Source organism: Cavia porcellus, unplaced genomic scaffold (genome assembly GCF_034190915.1).
Source record: "Cavia porcellus strain 051 isolate PalLab524CR breed Dunkin Hartley unplaced genomic scaffold, mCavPor4.1 scaffold_25, whole genome shotgun sequence".
Taxonomy (NCBI): domain Eukaryota; kingdom Metazoa; phylum Chordata; class Mammalia; order Rodentia; family Caviidae; genus Cavia; species Cavia porcellus.
In genome coordinates, this window is record NW_026947508.1 from 30,507,779 (window position 1) to 30,521,358 (window position 13,580).

Here is a 13,580-nt window from a genome sequence, read left to right on the forward strand (position 1 = left end):
CCACACATTAACCTAACTTCATTTTAAAAGATATTTTTGGCTGGGCAAGGTCACTCACACATGTAATCCCAGCAACTGGAAGGCTGAAGCAGGAGAATTACCATGAGTTCAAGGCCAGCCTGGGCTACATAGTGAGTTAAAGGCCAGACTGAACTACATAGCAAGACCTTTTCTCAAAAACTAAAAATAAATACATAAATGAATGAGTGAATTAGTAATTTCTTCAAAGGTCCAGAAGGACCTTTGAAATCTTTCATACACAAAACTCAAGAGATCTTTCTTCTGGACCATTTACCTCTAAATATTTCTGTAACTATCCACAGGGCTTGTGTTTCTTGTTTTTTTTTTTTTTGTTTTTTTAATCAGTATCGGGGATTGAACTCACAAGCTCACACTTGCCAGGCAGGTGCTTATGCCGTTGAACTAAATCCCCAGCCCCTCAACTTGTGTTTCTTATACTATACCTACCATATTCCCTACTCATAAATAGCAAAGAATAAATCCTTGGTAATAAATATTGAATGGAATTACTCACTTCTTAAATAAGGAGAGCGGTCCTACAGAATGATTTGCTTCAAACTCTAGGGTATGGTAGGAAATGCTTAAATTCCAAAAAGCTGAATGATCATTTTGTTTTGAAAACAGTCTACAAGCCAGTTAACTACCTGAAGTTCTGGATATAGGTATAATCATCTTCTTTCTGTACTAGATGTGATTTTACAATTGTATCTCGCAGTCCGAATTTCTGCATCGATAAAATATGAGCCTTGTCTGATACCGTGATAGTGGAAGAACGAACCAGGTCAGTGATTTCAGACTTGGATTTATTCTGTCTGGAAAAATAAGAACAAATTTATTCATATTTTGATGAGTTCTCCCTGGAAAAATAAATGAATATGAAGTTAGGAGTTTTTTCACACAAGTATCTGAATCAAAAAAGATTAAAGCAAACCAAAGTAAACTTTATTTGCTAAAATATCATTTCTATAGGAAATTAGCTGGACTTACATGTTGTTGATTGTACAATATATTGGTCTGGAGATTTTTCTGATAACAGATTCAAAGAATCTTAGAGCAGACAGGGATCTTGAAGATGGTCTAATATAATTCATTTTCAGGTTAAAAAAAAAAATGAAAGCTAGCATCATGCAAGATTTGCCTTGCGGGATGACTGCAGAGTATGGTTTAGAACTTGGATCTGGAGCCGGGCATGGTGGCTCACGCCTGTAATCCCAGCACTTGGGAGGCTTGAGGCAGGAGGATCCTTGAGCGTTCAAGACCAGCCTGAGCTACAAAGTGAGCTCAAGGCCAACTTGAACTGCATAGCAAGACCCTGTCTCAAAAAAGACAAAAAAAAAAAAAGAAAAAGAACTTGGATCTGACATAGCTCTTTCTAGACCCTCATGACTCATATAACAAGACCTATAAAATATCTCAGATGTTTTGACTTGATACTTCTGCTTCTTTATTTCTCTTATGCAGGAATAATCCAAAGTAAAAGGCAGTGGCAATTACATTTTGTTGTTAGTAGAGTCATACTACAAGTTACTCAGGCTCCAGCTTAACATCTGACATATACACCTAATAGAACCCTACATAACAGCCTAAGAAACATTTGTTGAAGTTCACTTAGTCACTTAAATTTGCTTTGACCCTAGATAAGTACCACGTGAAAGTTTAATATTACTATTATTATGAACATACTAATTAAAGCTATGTAAGAATATATCTCTGTATAGCAAAACAGCTCAAGAGTAAATTGAAAATGACAGCTCTGGGTTTTATTTATTTATTTATTTATTTATTTATTTATTTATCTTAATGCAGGGTCTTGCTATGTAGTTCAGCCAGGCTTTGAATGTATTTTGTAACTCAGGCTGGCCTTGAACTCATGGCAATCCTTCTGCCTCAGCCTCTTGAGTGCTGGGATTATAGATGTGTGCCACCACACCCAGTATTCTGGCTGCATTTTAAAATTTAAGAATTGTTCACTGCTGTATAATTAAAATAATGATACAAGTAAGAAAGTACAATTTGGGCTGGGGATTTAGCTCAGGGGCATAAGCGCCTCCCTGGCAAGTGCGCAGTCGTGAGTTCGATCCCCAATACCAAAAAAAAATTTTTTAAATAAAGTATAATTTTATCTCTTTTTTTTGTACTGGGAATAGAACTCAGGACCTCACATTTGCCAGGCAGGCGCTTTTGCGGAGCTAAATCCTTGGTCCAGTAGTTTTATCTTGACAAAATGATTCTAGCTATGATCTGTAGGGAGCAGTAGAGTATGAACTAAGTATAATAGCATAGAACATCAGGAAAAATGAAGAATAAATTAAATATTTTCAAAGTTAGGAAACACTTTAAAGAATGGAAGGGAAAAAATTGGACATTTCTAAGTTTCTAGTTTTTTGAGGGGAAGTTAGAAGGCCAAGTTTAAATATTAAAGTTGCCACTTGCTAATTCTGAGATCTTGGGTGACATATAATTTCTTTCTTTTTTTTCTTTTTGAGGCAGGGTCTCCCTATGTAGCTCAGGCTGCCTTGAGCTCATTTTGTAACTCAGGCTGGTCTGTTTTTTTTTGATATGGGGATAGAACTCATGACCTGTGTGCTTGCAAGGCAGGTGCTTATGCCACTGAGCTAAATCCCCAGCCTTAGGCTGGTTTTGAACTCACAACAATCCTCCTGCCTGAGCCTCTCAGTGCTGGGATTACAGGCGTGTTCTACCACATCTGGCTATTTTTTTGTCTTTGTTTTGTTGTTGTTGTTTATTTTTTGTTTTGGGAATCGAACTCAAAACCTTGTACTTGCCAGGCAGGCACTTATGCTGCTGAGCTATGTCCCTGGCCCATAACATATGACTTCTTAACCCCTGAATTTCTTTAGTTCTAAAACATAAATACTTAACCCTCAGTTAAAATAAAATAGTCTGGGGGAGTGGGGAGGCAAAAAAAAATAAAATAAAATAGAAAAAAATAAAATAAAATAGTCTAGCTGATGTGGTGGCACAGGTCTGTACAGAACTCAGGTGTCTAAAGCAGGAGGACTGCCACCAGTTCAAGGCCAATTTGAGTTTAGTGAGTTCAAGGCCAGCCTGAATTACATAGTAAGATCCTGTTTCAAAAAAAGCAGCAACAACAAAACAAGATAGTCCACTTAAAATGATGACGTCTGAGAGGGCATCATAATTCCTGGTTTGAAATTATACTATAAAGCTATTGTGATAAAAACAGTGTGGTACTGGGAAAAAAAAAAAAAAAAAACCAAAGATCTGTGGAACCGCTGCCAGGGATTTAGCTTAGTGGCATAAGTGCCTGCCTAGCAAGTATGAGGTCTCGTGTTCAATCCCCGGTACCAAAAAAAATCAGTGGAACAGATTAGAAGATGCCAAAGCAACTCCAGATACACTAAATCACCTTATCTTTGACAAAGGTATAAACACATTCACTGGAAGAAAGATAGTCTCTTTAATAAATGGCACTGGAAAAACTGATTCTACACCTGACCCATATCTTTCACCACATACTAAGCTAAAATAAGAATGGATCAAAAATCTTTTTTTTTTTTTTTTGGGGGGGGGGACGGGTACCAGGGATTGAGCTCACTACCTTGCACTGGCCAGACAGGCACTTGTGCCACTGAGCTAAATCCCTGGCCTGTAAAGATCATAATATTAAAACAGAAACATTAAATTTGCTAGAAGATAAGAGTAGGTAAAACCCTTGAAGATGTTAAGTGTAGGCAAAGACTTTATGAACAAAACCTCAACCATACAGGAACTATCATGAAGAATCAACAAATGAGATCTCACCCTACTGAAAAGCTTTTGCAGAACTAGAGAAACCACCAACAGAGTGAAGAGACAACCCATAATGTGGGAGAAAATGTTTGCTAGCTGTTCCTCAAACAAAGGTTTACTATCGAGAGCATATAAAGAACTCAAAAAAATCAGTCCTTCCAAATTTAAAGACCAGTTGAAAAATGGGTGTCTGACATAAATACACACTTCTCAGATGAAGAAATAAAAAAGGTAAGTAAATATGTGAAAACAATGTTCAACATCACTGGTCACTTAGAAGATGCAAATTAAAAAAAAAAAAGAGATGCAAATTAAAACAACACTGAGATTCCACCTCACCCCAGAAAGAGTGGCTATTATCAAGAAATCAAGCAATAACAAATGGTGGAGGGGCTATGGCTGTGGAGAAAAAGGAACTTTTTTCCACTGTTGGCTGGAATGCAGAGTGATGCAACCACTGTGGAAATCAATGTGGAGATTTCTCAAAAAACTAGCATTAGAGGTACTATTCAACCAAGCTCTTACCCTTCTGGGTATCTTCCCAAAAGAATTGCAAACAACACATCACAGCAACACACGTACATCCATGATTATAGCAGCACAATTTGTAATAAGTACATGTTGGAAACAACCTAAATGACCATTGACTGAGGAATGGATAAAAAAGACATGTATTTTTATACAATGGAGTACTATTCAGCTATAAAGAAGGATGAACTGGAGTTTTTGTTTTTGTTTTTTTGTTAGCGGGGATCGAACTCATGACCTTGCGTTTGCCAGGAAGGTGCTTATGCCACTGAGCTAAATCCCCGGCCCAACTGGAGATTTTTATAGGTAAATGGATGCAACTTGAGACCATACTCTTGAGTAAAATAAGACACACATTTGTAATCATTCTATAGTCTCATTAGTGTGAGAAGCTGAAAGAAATAACATGTGTATATTTGTATGTATATGTACATAAAAAATAGTTAAGATACTCATTTCTCTGAGTTGGCTGAAGAGTAAGATTTGTACTATTGCCGGGGGTTTAGCTCGGTGGCATAAGTGCCTGCCTTGCAAGCGCAAGGTCATGAATTTGATCCTTGGTACCAAAAACAAAGAAAAAGATTTGTGCTGTTATTATTTGGACAATTAAAGGCAGATAATTTGTGCTCTTGGTGAATGATTTGGGAATGAAAATGCATAATTATGTATGATTGCTGCTCCTTGATTGATGTGTTTTGAAATTTTGTTTTAGGTATTTTGTTTCTTCTCCTTGAAATAAAATGGATCTGGAAAAAATAAAATAAAATAAAAATGCCTGGCTCCCACAATAAGCACCACAATAAGTACTCAGATGCTTTGAGTCAATACTTCTGTTTCTTTATTTCTCTTTCACAGGTAATCCAAAGTAAAAGGGCGATGGAAAATTACATTTTGTTGTTATTGAGAGTCACTGTAAATGTCAGATATTACAAACATCTCTTAAGCCAGCTCTTTGAGCTTCTTACATCATGTACAATAATCGTGTCAGTTCTCTGAGATCTTCAATCCTAAGAGATGTAAGTGAAGGGAGAGATACGTTACCTTGTGAGTGAGTTTTCAGCTTTGTCCTGCCCTCCAGAGCTTTGGTCCCCAAGAAGACTTTTCCCATTTGACCTTGAATTCTCAAAGTTAGAACCACCTGAAGAATGAGAGAAAGCATTCAAACATAAGACGTAAGCTTTAATGCACAGACCACAGCTTCTCTAATGGTAGCCTAGGAATTACTGGTAGTCCACATACTGCTAGCAAGCAATGGAAAGACCCGTGCTGATGCCTGGGTGAAGTCCACAGGGGATACACAGACATCCAATGGATGTCTTTACTGTAGAAAATATAACCAGTCTAGCTAGTTTAAGCTAATTTTCTTAAGAATAGAGTATATTATAGAATGAATAGAACTATCAAATCTGAATGTCTAAGTTTTATCACCAGCTTTTCATTAACCTATCATTTATTAACATTTTAACTTTGCACAAACCACCTGACCTCTCTTAATCTCAGTGCATGATCTGTCCTGCCTTCCTTACAGGTTTACTGCTGAGTACCAGATGAGTTGACAAGTAAGCACTTTAACAGCCACACAACATATTATAACGACAGTGATCTTATTACCGTCTGTTGCAAGTGAGTCTTCAGCTCCACAGAGGAGAAAGGCAAAGGTCAGAGATCTAAAATTGGAAAGGGTCTAAGTGCTCTGGGAATAAAGAGTGCTTGTCATTGTCAACAAATTGCCTTGAGAACCAAAGAACCCAAGGATGATCAACAAAAAAATATTTTGAGAAATTTGTTAATCCAAGATAAACCTAAAAAGGAAAACTAATCTGCCAAGAGCTTCCTTGCTCCTTAAAAGCCAAATTTGTTGTCAACAGGGGACAACATGGAGAAGCCACGGAGAGATGTGACATCAATAAACAAATTATGGGAAGGCGCCCAGGAGGCATCAAACACTGCCAAAGAATTCTGCTCTAAAGACTATTACTAAACATGGATTTCTCAAACACGTATCCATAAACCAGAAAAAAAAAGTAACTGCTGAAAAATAAAACAAACATTTGAATCAGGAGAATAGTTACACTTCAATGCTGCCAATCACCAAACCCTATGGACTGAATGTTTATGCCCTTCCCCTTCACACGCTGAAATCCTAAACCTCAAGATGCTGGCAGTAGGACACTGAACCTTTGGGGAGCATTTAGGTGATGAGAGAGGTGCCTGCCACAATGGGATTATTGCCCTTATAAAGAGGAGAAAGAGTCCCCTGTTGCTGTGTGAGGACACATAGAAAGGACTGCTCTAGGTAAACAGCAGTATGCCCTCAGCAGAAGCTGAATCTGCCAGCAGCTTGGTCATGCACTTCTCAGTCTTCAGAAGCATGAGAAGCAAGTCTGTTGCTTACCAGCCACCCTTGGTATTCTGTCAGGGCAGGCTCAATGGACTAAGATGCAAAGGCCTTTCAGTTTTGCTTTGGAAATGGCTTTCGAATCAGTGTATTCCTATTCCCAATATCACTGAGCTAATCTAGGTTACCAACCTAGATTAGCTTCCTCAAATGTCTACAACAGCCTTAACTGGTCTTCCAGCTTCTTTTCTCACCCTCCATGCATTCCAACCCAATCTCCATACCACAGCTGAGACATTTTTCGAAAAATTTTCTCTGATCATATCACTTTAAACCTTTTAAGGACTCTCCACTAAATAAGCTCAAGAGCCTCAGCAGCCTCTGGCCACTGTCACTTCACTGCTAGAGTAGTAACTACAGCTGGTCAAAGACTCCCTCAAAAACTAGCCCTCCACTTCCCCACCGTGCCTGAAACAGTTTAGCAGTGAGTTCCTACTCATCCCTGGGTCACCAAACTTCCTAAATGGCCAGCATGAATGTCCTAGCCCCACGGTGGCCCACAGTGTGCTATTTGTATCACTGAAAGCTCTCAAAGGCTTCCATCACTGTCCCAGGCTTTGCAAGCCATATATGATCTTGGTCTCAGCTACTCAACTCAGACATGATAATGCAAATGAAGTTTTATTTATGGATCCTGCGATCTGAATATCATATAATTTTTACCCATCATACATCTTAGTCTTTTCAAACATTTTTAAATGTAGCCTGCCAGGCACTGTGGCACACATCTATATAGTCCCAGTTACTGGAAGTTTAGGGCCAGCCTGGCAGCATAGCAAGACTCTGTCTCAAAAGTAAGGAAAGAAAGAAGTGTGGCCCGGAAGCAAGGGACAGAAAAAGAATGAAAATCATTCTTAGCTCTTGAACTGAATAAAGCCAAAGTCATATACAGGTGTGCGCCAGCTTGCCCAGCTCAAGTGTTCTGATAGCTCCCCATGCTTCACCTGGCCTGGCCTCAATTGCTACGTATTCTATTTTCTCCCCCCTGGTAGACTAAGCTTATCGAGGAGAAGACTATGCCTCACTTACCCATGCGCACACTACATAGCACATTATAAATGCTGCAGTCATGGGACAACTCAAGAGAAAAGATGAAAGGGACCTAATCACCTGTGAGCCACATCCCAGTTAATATCCAGGTTCAAGCCTGTAGCATTTTTTTGGAATATCTAAGGTAATCTTCCCACTGTCTTCAGCATACAACAAACACAAGAAAGGGAAAACTAGAATAGTTTTTTTTGTTTTGTTTTGTTTTTAATTTAGAATATTTTTTTTCTGGGTTCTTTGGTTTTTTTTTTTTTTTTTTTTTTTTTTAGTTCTTTTAAGACAGGATCTTCCTACATAGCTCAGGTTGGTCTCAAATTTAATATCCTCCTCCCTCAGTCTCCTACATTCTGAGATTACAGGTATGTATCACTATGTCTGAGTACAACAAATTTTTGAAAGTTTTACTACTCTGTAGCTAGGTATTTTCTGCTCATTGTACACCAGCAATCCCAGCACTCAGAAGGCTGAGGCAGGAGGATCACCACCAGTATAAGGCTTAAAAAAAAAATTTTTTTTTAATTAAATCCCCAACTATATTCCATTCTCTTATTTTATTATAAGCTATAAAGCTTATAGAACTAAGGTGTTTAAACTAATGAATGGGATTCTGGAACATCTACTGAATGGCTGAAATTTTAAAAACTAGTCAGGCAGGGTGACACACAGCTGTGATCCCAGCACTTGGAGGCTGAGGCAAGAGGACTGGCTCGATTTCAAGGACACAATGAATTACATAGTGAGACTCTGTCTCAAAAAACCAAAAAAATAAAGAAAAGGCTGGGGACACAGTTTAGTGGCAGAATAGCTTGCCTAATATATGTAAGACCCTGGATTTAATCCCCTATCCTGGAAAAAAAGAAAAAAGGAAAGGAAAAGGGGGAAAAGCCCTGCGCACAAATGTTTATAGCTGCGCAGTGTGGTGGCACACATCTGTAATCCCAGCACTCAGGAGGCTGAAGCAGAAGCATCAATGAGAGTGAGGCCAGCCTGGGCTGCATAGCAAGACCCTGTCTCAAAGAGAAAAAAATGTTTGTATCAACTTTATTTACAATTATCAAAAATCAGAAGTAACTAAGATATCTTTCAATAGGTGGACGGATAAACTGGTAAAACATAAATATTAACAATATTTCTTAGCAACCAAAAAATGAGTTATCAGGCCACAAAAACGCAAGAATGCGTATTTCTAAGTGAAAGAAATCTATATGACTCCAATTATAGGACAAACTGGGTAAGGCGAAACTGTAGGGGCTGGAGATTTAGCTCAGTGGCATAAGCGCCTGCCTTGTAAGCAGGCAGTCGTGAGTTCGATCCCCGGTACCGATAAAAAGGAAAAAGACCAAAAAAAGAAAAAAAAGAAACTGTAGAGATGGTAAATAGAACACTGTTTGTCCAGAATTCTGCAGGTAGGGATGGGGTAAACACAAGGACAGGAGACTGCCTGCTTAGTACAGTGAAGCTATTCTGGGAGGAACTGTAATAGTAAACACACGACACTGTTTCAAACCACAGAGGACTTCTCAGTGCAGAGAATAAATTTTAATGCACTCATATTTTATTTATTATTTATTTATTTATTTACTAAGAGATGGAGTCTCAAGATGTTGTCTAGGCTGGTCTCTATCTCCTGAGCTCAAGGGATTCTCCCAGCTAAGCCTCCCAAGTGGCTTAGACTATACACATGGGAAGTAGTACCTGGCTTTATTATGCTTTCCTGCCCCTGGGCTGGGCATTGACCCAGAGCCTTCATGCTGAGCTATATCATTGGCCTCTCTAAAACTTCATTTTTAATTTTGAGACAGTCTTACTAAGTCACTTGCAGTCCTGGTGCCTCAGGCTCCCAGAAGTATGCTCTATCACACCCAGCTTAGATCTTAGCCTTTAATATAGTTCACCAATAAAGGGAACCATGACTCTTGGAAACTATGGTTATTTTAGACCAGAACAGGAAATACACACATACACACACACACACAAAACAGAACTTTTTTTTTGTACTGGGAATCAAACTCACAACCTTTTGCTTGCCAGGCAGCCACGGTGCTGCTGAGCTGTATTCCCGGCCCCAGCCTGAACCATCCTGCAGTACCAAAGAAAGTGGTCAAAGAAACGCAACAGTCACAATGACGGGACTACACCAAAGGAACACAAGAGCCAAATGAAAGAACATACAATACCAAAGCTGGACCTATGTGAGCAACAAAGTAAATAAAGTATACTTTGGGTTATAACTCAGTGTATAAAATAAACATCTACCAGTTTGTGCTGATATAAGTAAATAGCCAAATAAAAAATAAATGGGAAAGAAGTACATCTTAAATGAAGAATACCAAATAATTTATCTAGAGAAAGAGAGAGAGAGAGCAAAAAACTTTAGAGAAATCTGACAAACACTTCCTCAGCCAACTGGTCAAGGTTTGCATCAAAAGTGATAAATCATGTTAATAACTATACTCTTGATAGCCAGGCATGGTGGTGCACACCTGTAACCCCAGCTACTTGGTTGGGATGCTGAGGCAGGGGGCTCATAAACTCAAGGCCAGCCAAGGCAACACCGTAACTGCTCTCACAGGGGCTGGGGATTTAGCTCAGCGGTATAAGCGCCTGCCTTGCAAGTGTGTGGTCGTGAGTTCGATCCCCGGTACTGATAAAAAAGAAAAAGACAAAAAAAAAAGTAAAACAGCATGTATCTTTCTTTCCTTTTTTTTTTCTCCTCAGTACTCAGGACAGAACCCAGGGCCAGAGCATTGATCTACTCCATAGCTTTTTTTAAAAAAAGATCTTTATAACAGAGTCTTGCTAAATTGCCAAGTAGCCCAGGGAGCACTGTGCTACATGCGCCCCTCACCCCTAGTGCTGGAGCTCCAATTCAGCACCTGAGTACACAAGGCAAGCAGCCCACCACTGGGCTGCATCTCACCATGTTGCCCAGGCTGGGTTCAAGCTTGTTATTCCTGTGCCTCAGTCTCCCAAGTAGTAGGGCGCACCACCCAGCCTCACTCCAGATCCTTTTTCAATGACATTCTACTGTAGCATCAGCAAAGAAATGATCTGAAGCTGGCTAAGACTGGGTAGCGTTTTCATATGAAATGTTATGATTTCATACATTTTGTTTTTCAATTTAAATCCATATGCAGAAACTGAAACACAAGAAAAGAAAAATGCAAAAACAGCTAGAAAAAAAGACGGTATCAAGTTGTAGCATACCGATGTGCTCTTTAAATTTAATATGCCTGCCTGGAAGCAAATGAAAGGCAACTACCTAATAAATTAACAGACTGTAAGAAACAGATTGAGAATCCTTATTTCTATTCAGTGAACGGGGACAAAACAAAGTCAACATAAAAGCTCTACATGTTTCTGTATTTTGTTTAGCAACAGAAGCTATAAACTCATGAAAGCCGACGATATATTCTGATCTACCTGTTGTCCTGTGTGTGTGTGTGTGTGTGTGTGTATGTGTGTGTGTGTGTGATATGCTTACTGGCACATTTTATCTTCAATGATCACTCCAGATTCCTTTTTTTGAGACAGGATCTGACTGTGTAGTTCAGGCAGCTTGAACTCACTATGCAGCTCAGGCTGGCCTTGAACTCGTGGAGATTCTCCTGCCTCAGTCTCCCAAGTGCTGGGATTACAGGCATGCGCCACCATGCCCAGCTTCTATACTCTTATATCCACTTCCCTGCTTCATTTTGTTCATCTCAGTAAACAGCATCATCATTCAACATTCAACTAGCTGCTCAGAGTAAAAACCTAGGACTTCAGGTTCCTCTTTTTATTAGGGGAGAGGGATGCTCATTTTTTTTGAGACAGGGTCTTGCTATGTAGTTCAGGCTGACCCTGAACTCACTGTATACCCAGGCTGGTTTGAATTTGTGGCAATCCTACTGCCCCAGCCTCCCAAGTGCTGGGATTACAGGCATGTCCCATCACACCCTGTTCTGATTCCTCTTTCTCTCCACTCACACCCAAATCTAACCCATCAGCAACTCAGGCAACTTTAACCTTCAAAAATACACCCAACGGTTCTCACCAAGACTTCCTCTCTGTTGTACTGCTGTATGTGTACCCCTACAGTTAGTTTTCCATTTAACAATCAGAATAAATTCTCAAACAAGCTGTACTGGAAATCAGATGAAGTAACTTCGGGTAGCTTCCCATCACACTCAGATAAAACCCCACCCCTGAAGGGTTAGAAGGTTTCTCCTAACTGGGCCCTAAGACCCCTCTAGCCTCGCTCTCTTTGACCGTGCAGGGCACGCAGCTCACTGCTAACTCGGGCCCTTGCGCTGCTGCGCCCTGTCTGGAATACGCTTCCTCGGGATCCTTGCACTCATCACTCCTTCACTGAACCCAGGCCTCTGTGCAAAAGTCCAAAGCTCACTGTGACACTTCATCGGCGGCCCCACCTGATCACTGCATTACTGCAGACGCTCCAGAACTTTCTCAATTCGTAGGCCCTCCCATTGCAATATTCTTTTCAAGACAGCTCTGAACAAAAAGTAATATCTAACTCTTGAGTTTTAAGTAGTTGGGTACAAATAAATAAGACAAATCCTAATAACAGCAGTTTGAGAAAAAAGCCCCACGTAATTAGAAAATCATTTTTTTTCTTTTCTTTTTTTTTAAAGACGGGATCTCGCTACATAGTGCAGGGTAGCTTTAACTACTACTGTGTATCCCAGGCTGGCCTTGAACTTATGGTGATCCCCCTGACTCAACCTCCCCACTGGAGTGCTGAGATTATAGGTGTGCAGAAGCAGGCCTGGTTTCCATTTCAAATTAATCACAACTATTCTCTTAATGTGTACCTATTGCACTACAGAACCTCTCAAACCTTGGAATCAGGCTAGACACCACACACAAATCATGTTCCACATGATTTATGCAAAGTATGGGTAACAGTATTTCTACTCCAAAATGCTCCCAACTTTTTGCACACTGACACGATGACACAAGTAGGTAATTCCACATCATAAAACTTTTTTTCATGCACAAATTTAAAAATACTCCACGCAGTTACTTTCAGGCAATGTATATGTAGATGTATATGAAACAAAAATGGATTTTCTTATTTTTTGCTATTTGATAAACTGGTGTTGATAAATTTTCCAAGCTGGTCTTGACCTCACAATCCTCTTGCTTCAGCCTCCCAAGTGCTAGCATTACAGGCATACGCCACAAGAGCTGGCTTTGAAAGCTAAATGAATTCTGGCCTTAGGCTTGAGTTCCAACCTTAAGATACATCCTTATGTATATGTAAGTATTGGAAGAATCTAAAAAAAATCCAGTCGGAAACACTTCTGGTCCCAAGCATTTTGGATAAGAAATACTCACAAGTCACCAAAAACCCAGGTTTGCAAAGAGAGGACCTCATCAAAAGGAAAGCAACAGGCTGGGAATTTAGCTAAGCGGCATAAGCGCCTGCCTGGCAAGCGCAAGGTCATGAGTTCAAACCCTGGTACTGCCAAAAAAAAGTAAAATATTCTTGAACACCAAGTATTCAAGATTTCAGAGAAGTTTTAGGGCTGGGGATTTTAGCTCAGCACCACAAGCGCCTGCCTTGCAAGTGTGTGGTTGTGAGTTCGATCCCTAGTACTGATAAAAAAAAAAAAAAAAAGGAAAGCAACATCACCTGTTGTTGAAACTATGACCTACCCTGAGCTAGAAGTTTATCTGGCTTTCAACAAATCTCTGTGTTTACCCAGAAAAATTTAAATTTATCATGGTGTTCCCATCTCACAGCAGGACAGTGGGAACCACAGCCCCAGTGTATAAATTTTTTTTCCCTCCGGGCTGGAGGTTTAGC

General features: G+C 39.7%; 1 protein-coding gene across 3 annotated transcripts in view; it reads right to left on the reverse strand.

Annotated features, from left to right (window-relative positions):
* Positions 1–13,580, reverse strand: part of Inpp5b (inositol polyphosphate-5-phosphatase B) — a 57,711-nt gene that overhangs the window by 20,588 nt on the left and 23,543 nt on the right. For all 3 annotated transcript variants that reach the window (XM_013142326.3, XM_023560937.2, XM_063236112.1), the window contains 2 exons: positions 5,365–5,461; positions 666–833 (listed from right to left, as the gene is read on the reverse strand). In XM_013142326.3, coding sequence (XP_012997780.1) covers positions 666–833; positions 5,365–5,461 — 265 coding nt within the window. The remainder of the gene's footprint in view (positions 1–665; positions 834–5,364; positions 5,462–13,580) is intronic.